This window comes from Arachis hypogaea, chromosome 9 (genome assembly GCF_003086295.3).
Source record: "Arachis hypogaea cultivar Tifrunner chromosome 9, arahy.Tifrunner.gnm2.J5K5, whole genome shotgun sequence".
Lineage (NCBI taxonomy): Eukaryota > Viridiplantae > Streptophyta > Magnoliopsida > Fabales > Fabaceae > Arachis > Arachis hypogaea.
In genome coordinates this window covers 106,540,518-106,547,636 of record NC_092044.1, presented here as the reverse complement: position 1 = coordinate 106,547,636, position 7,119 = coordinate 106,540,518, and the positions used below count along the sequence as shown (strand labels likewise).

Genomic DNA, 7,119 nt, shown 5'->3' with positions numbered 1-7,119 from the left:
TGTTCCGAATTACTTCACAAATGAAATTATGTAGGGAAAAAATAACTGATAATGACATGTTAGAGAAAATTTTTTCGACCTTCCATGCCTCGAATGTGTTCTTGCAGCAGCAGTATCGAGAAAAAGAATTTAAAAAATATTCTAAGCTAATTTCTTATCTTCTTGTTATTGAACGCAACAATGAGTTGCTTTTAAAAAATTATGAAGCGCGTCCAGCTGGCGCCGCCCCATTTCCTGAAGTAAATGCAATAAATCATTACTCCATAAGAGGTAAATGACAAGGTTTTGGAAAAAAAAAACTATGAAAGGAAGAAAAATTATGTTCACAAGAAAAGATATCACAAAAAATGGGATAAAGAAAGAAATAATGGGCAAAATAAATCAATAGAGGATAAATATTTTCGTTGTAGTGTAATGCGTCATTAGTCACATACCTGTCGTACTTAGTTGATCTTTATCAAGCATCTTTGAAAAGGGATGACAAAAAAAGGAAACAAATTTTGTTTCAAAAGATGTTGTTAAAAATTATACCACTCATTATGAAGTATCTAATTTTTTTGAGAATCTTGAAGAAAATATTGGTCATTTGATTAATGATGGAAAGGTTTAACATGTGAGTTTGTTAAGTACTCATGTAAATAAATAATTTAAGAAACTTTTTGTTAAGTTTTATTTTCTATGTGTTTGGATTTTAAGTATGATGTATATAAATAATGTTTAATAAAATATTAATGTTTATGTTTATGAATTTTAAAATTACTAAAATAATAATTTTACTGCACATATATTTTTATTTATTCATTATTTTATTATTATTATTTGTCTTTGAAAAAAATGACAAGAACATATAATGAAGATGTTTGTCTTGTGGATAATGAAAGTTCACATACCATTCTCAAAAGTAATATATATTTTATACATCTTGTAGCAAAAGAAGAATATGTTAATTCTATTATTGGCTCAGACAATGTGATAGAAGGTTCCGAAGGAGTTATAATTTCGTTTTCTCGAGGAACAAAATTCATAATAAATAATGCACTATTGTCTACCAAATCTCTAAGGAACTTGTTGAGTTTTAAAGATATTCGCTGAAATGGATATCATATTGAAACAATGAATGAGAGAAATCATGAATACTTATATATCACAACTTATTATTCGAATAAAAAGGTTATATTAGAAAAGTTACCCTCACTTTCATCTGGGGTATATTATACTAAAATTAGTGCAATTGAATCACATGCCATTGTAAACCAAAAGTTTACTAGCCCAAATGAATGTATAATTTGGCATGATCGATGGAGTCATCCGGGAACAACCATAATGCGGAGAATTATTGAAAATTTTTCTGACATTCACTAAAGAAGTAGAAAATTCTTAAATCTAACAAATTTTGCTGTATTGCATGTTCTCAAGGAAAGCTAATTTTAAGGCCATCACCAGTAAAGTTTAGATTTGAGTCTCTTAAATTTTTAGAAAGGATTCACGGCGATATATGTAGACCTATTCATCCATCGTATGGATCTTTTAAATATTTTATGGTTTTAATAGATGCATCTTCGAGATGGTCACATGTGTGTTTATTGTCTTCTCGCAACCTATCATTTGCGAGATTATTTGCTCAAATTATTCGATTAAAAGCAAATACCCAGAAAATTCAATCAAAGCAATTTTTTTCACTCATGATCTTCAAAATCAAGGAACAATTGATGTACAATAGATCCGCTCAAGCGATAATCTGATAGATTTATTTACAAAGTCACTTCTAAAATCCTTCTTTAAAAAATTAATACATCATATTGGGATGCGCCAATTTTGAGATATATGAAATAATGTTAGCGAAAGGAAAAGACTGTACTCTTTTTTTCTTGGTCAAGTTTTTCTCTTTATTGAATTTTTTTATAAGGTTTTTAACGAGGCAGTCCCCATTACAAAGGATATTATACTCTTTTTTCATTAATTTTTTTTATTGGGTTTTTCTTTAATAAGATTTTAATAAGGCATAATGTTAAATGGACATTCGAAAGAGAGTGTTGTGATAAACATAAATGAATGTCCATTTTATACATTGTAACTTTCTTCACAATGTTGGACGGCTAGCTTTTTCAATAAAAAAATTTAGTTCTCAAGAAAGACCAAACTTTATGAAATCTGGAAAATGAATATTTCATACATGTATAAATAGTAGTAAAGTCTCAAACATATGACACACAACAATAATAAAATACTCTTCTTTTTCTTTATATGCTATAATAATATATAAATATTTTTCTCTCTCTTTTATATATATGTTACTACATATATTAGTAATATATATATATAATCATTTTTATTATATTAAAATATTAATTATAATAAATATTAATAATAGATTTATTTATTTATATTTTTTATTTTTTTATTTTTTATTTATTTATTTTACAACAGTTTGATTAGTAATACACAACATTATTATTGATAGTTAGTTTCACAAAATTACTTGATCTTGATGTTTTTTCGAAGATGCAAACACTATTTGAGAGAGGAAGTATATAAGAATGCAACTTAATTATATTTGGTATTAAACAAAATTTAATTTTAATCTATTATCAATATAAAGTAATTTTATACATACATTTAATTAATAATATTTATCTTTAAAAAAATTATTATTTTTATTAAATATATGAATAATCATCCAAAAATATAAACGTAAGTATATGACAGTATAAAATAGTAAAATACTGACAATACATTAAATTCAAAAACTTATCATTGATCATGTATTTGATAAAATGGAGCGAAAACATATTTTTGGTGACTGGAGCGAAAACATATTTATTTATAATAAATTGACAACTGTTGTCTAATTATACTTTTTCTTAAGTAAAATAGTATGACACAAAATGAAAATATTCTCTAATACAATTTTATTGTTTAATCAAATTTATGTGGTTTAATATTTTTAATTTTTTTAATATATAAAATTATTCATGTGTTTTTTTTATTAGTTTAATTTTTTAAATTTATTTTATAATATATTATTAAAGTTTTTATGACAAAAGATGTATCTATAATTTAATCTTTGTTTTAAACTCTTAAAAAATTTTAATAATAAAAAACACGTGAATAATTGGTACACATGATCAAGGTGCGCATACAAATAAAACTTTATTGAAGTTGAATAAAACTTGGCCAAGTAATAGAAATAATTTTCCTTAAATGGTTGGATAAGAGTGATAATATATAGTTTCAGCATGTAGGAAATTAGATAAAACGGGTGGGGTGATATGAATATAAATTAGATAAAATGTTCGAAATCTCGCTGTAAATATAAGTAGTAATTCTTCATAGCTCCATCATTCAATCCATAGCCATTGCAAGAACTAGAAAAATGGCGGAAAAAGAAACTGACAAACTTTCTTCATTGCCCGAAGACATTCTTCTCTACATTCTTTCCTCGCTTCCTTTCAAAGAAGCCGCGAAAACATGTATCCTCTCCAAGAAGTGGCTGAAGCTGTGGCAATCTACCAACACAGTCAACAACGACGAACTTGAATGGAAGAATGAAGAAGCTTGTGGAGCCGTTGAAGTAGCGCAAAGGAAGGCTTTCAAGAACTTCTTCAAGATCTGGATCACATTGCAGAAGCACCACCATCTCCACCACAAATTCACCCTCAAGGTTTTTCCTCCTCCTAACTGCGGCGACATTGTCGGAGCCGGCGTCGATTTCGCCGTACTGGACGGCGTCAAAGATTTGAAACTCGATTTCTTGGAACATACTGAAGAGTGCTACGGTCATGCCTCGGTTGAATTTCCGAGAAGCGTTTACGAGAACAAGAAACTGCACCAAAAACTGGAGAGTTTGGAACTTTACTCGTGCAGTTTGGCGCCTGGAAACTTGACCAAGTTTGAGGCACTGAATGATGTGACTCTTTCTTCGATTCAGTTGACAATGGAATCGGTTAAGACGCTGCTATCGACTTGCCCTTGGATGGAGAGTCTGAGCCTGAAGTACTGTTGGGATCTTGAATCCTTTGATATAGATAAATTGAATCTGAAGAAGTTGGTGATTCATGAGTGCCTATTTGGTTGGAATTATATTCGTTTTGAGGCGCCAAATCTGAAGGTTTTCAAGTACTGCGGATTGCCGCCGGAGTCTGAAGTGAAGGTGGTAGCTGGTACCATAGAGGAGGCAGATCTTGATTTAAGCCCCATGGATGAGTTCTTTGCATGTGGCAACGAACTTCGGAAATTTATTCGAGATTTCTTTGCTGTCAATGTTCTTACGGTTTGCAGCGTCATTCTTCAGGTATTTCTCCTCGCCGGTTAAGATCAATCATATCGTTAATATGAAAATTAAATTCTATACATAATTACTAAAACTTTTTAGTTTTTATATGGTTTTATTTATTTGTTAATGAATTAAAAGGTGATTCATTCGGGAGATGAACGGGTGAGGCAAAATCCATTTATGTGGGTTACACACTTGAAGATGAAAATCCAATTGCATATCCAAGAACGACATGGATTCCTTTGGTTTCTCAACAGTTGTCCATGGTTGACCAAACTCACAATAGACCTGGAATACGACAATATCTTTCCCGTCAGTCAATTCAACTATTCAAACTTCTTTTCATTTAATTATAGAATTTAACTATTTTGTGTTTTAATTTCATATTTTAAAAATTATAATAATAAAAAATTTTAAATTTTAAATTTTAAGTATATTTAATAAAAATATAAAAAATTATATTTTTTCAAAATTTTTAATATCTTTTATCATATTATCAAAATATGTATTTAGGAGGCATGTTACAAGACTTTTAATTAAGTGCGTATTATTGAAGTTTGAATAATAATAATAATAATAATAATAATGGTTTTTTTCTTGTGTTAACAGCAATATGAAGTCCGTTATTATACCGATGAATCCTGGAAAAGGTTCATAGTGCCGATTTGCTTCCAAAGAAGCCTCAGGGAAGTGGAAGTGAATGGGTTTAAAGGAACACGCGGCCAATTTGATGTATGCTCCCATTTGATCCGCTCTACTTTAATTTTGCGGAAGCTCAGCGTCAATGTTTTGAATGATGATGACCCTGCCAGGGTGGTGAGGCGTCGTAGTATCGGATGGCAATTGCACCGTATTTCAAAGGCTTCAAGTGATTTGGTGATAATAATTCGTTGATCGTCGTTATTATTGTTGGGAGAAAAACTCGTTGTTTATATATTAATAGACTATAGAGATGCAGTTATATATGGTTAAGGGGTGCACTGATAAACATATATGTATGTACAGTATTTTCTTTTCCAATTCAATTTCACATGTGAAAGAGTAGTAGTTATGATTAGTTAAACTGTTTCTATAATTAGTAAGATAGTTAGATTTAATTAAGTTTCTGTCTTTTTTTTTTTGGTTCAGAAGTGTTTATAATTTTGTATGGACTTCCCAAGTTAGTTAGAGGTTAATTAATTTTTTTCTCGTTCAGATATTAAGAACTTGGAATATATAGGAGGATAATGGCAATATCGTGTCTCCAACCTATTTTTATAATTTTGTTTAGATAACTTCTAAATTTAAAAGAGCAAAAACACTTCTCAACAATAGTTCCATCTAAGGACGGATTACTTGTCACATTCTATTCATTTTAAGTTCTATCCTAATATGAGTTTAGTACAACACATATTCACAAGATCAACAATATTAAAACAAAAAAAACCAAAATAAAACAAAACATGCATGATCATGAAGGACCAGCATTAAAGCACATAGTATAAAAATTCCAAAAAAAAATATTTACAAATTTTAATTTGTAATCTATTATTATACGCTTCAAAAGCTTATAATTGCTAGATCAATTAAATGATCAATGATTTAGAGGTTTAGTAACAATTTAAAGTTGTGAGGCAAAAAATCAGAAAAAAAATGAAAAAATTTGCAAATTTACTATGATCGAGAAATACTATTTGACATCTAGAAATCGAAGTTTACAAATCCAGAAGACGGAAACTTGTTTTCTATTAAAGAAAAAAGATATTGAAAATTCTAATTAAAATCTTTAAAGACAAACCATATTCATCCTTAAACATATAAAGGTATGATTTATTTTATTTAAATTTTTTAGAACATAATATGTGGTAGAAATAAAGGAATAATCTTCGAACAATTGTTTATTAAAAAAAATTAATGAGTCAATTAATCTAAATTAGAAAAATCTATCATTCAATTATCCAACCAATTACTTTAGATCGGAAGAGGTTTTCATTTAGATAGATTGTGTTTAAATAAAAAAATTTCATTATGCAATTATTTTAAAAGAAATAATTATTTATTTTAAACTCAACATTTTCGTGATTGAATTACTATTTCATGCATAGTAAATTTAATAATTATTTATTCTGATAACTTAAATTTGTTTTTATATCTTTTCATCGAACTCGGACGCTCAAGCTTATAAGTTACGGATTGGGAGTACCCATCACGAAAAGTCTATAAAACCGAAAAAAAAATTGAAAAATGAAAAAAAAAACAAATCAATCTAACATTCAAGGAATGAGAACATGGATTCTTGATCTTAGAATTACAATATGCAAACTTTGAAAAAAAAAGGTTTAACTTCCAAACTCATAAAGAGTTCGGACTTTAGAAGAAAAGTAAGCAAAATAAAAAGCTCAACCTTAAGGCTACGTTTGTTTCTGAGAATAGGACGGAACAAGACACTAAGAACAGGACAGGACAAGACAGTGATAGACAGAGACACAAAATTTTGTGTTCTTGTATTCTGTTTGGTGATAAACTAGAACAAATTATGAAAATCCAATTTATTCTCATTTTTTTCATTCAAAAAAATTTGAGATGAAAAATATAATAATAAAAAATATAATTATGAAAAATTAACAAGAATAATAAAAGAAAAAATAAAAAATAAGTTGTGTCCCTTGTTAGTGTCTCTGTGTCCTTCATGTCAGGATGGACACAAAATACACTAATTCAGTGTCTCTGGACACATTGTCTCTGTCCATGTCTCCTCTGTTAAACACGATTTTGTGTCTCTGTGTCCCTGTCTCAGTGTCCTGTCTCTGTAAACAAACACAGCCTAAAGGATGAGATGCTTGAGTTAGGATCTGAAATTCGAAAAA

General features: G+C 28.8%; 1 protein-coding gene across 1 annotated transcript; it reads left to right on the top strand.

The window, feature by feature from the left end:
* Positions 1 to 3,373: 3,373 nt before the first annotated feature.
* LOC112709445 (putative F-box/LRR-repeat protein At5g54820) lies at positions 3,374 to 5,167 on the top strand. Its single transcript, XM_025761330.1, has 2 exons — positions 3,374 to 4,291; positions 4,883 to 5,167. Exons 1-2 carry the CDS (start codon positions 3,374 to 3,376, stop codon positions 5,165 to 5,167), a joined length of 1,203 nt encoding a protein of 400 aa, XP_025617115.1.
* The last annotated feature ends 1,952 nt before the right edge of the window (positions 5,168 to 7,119 follow it).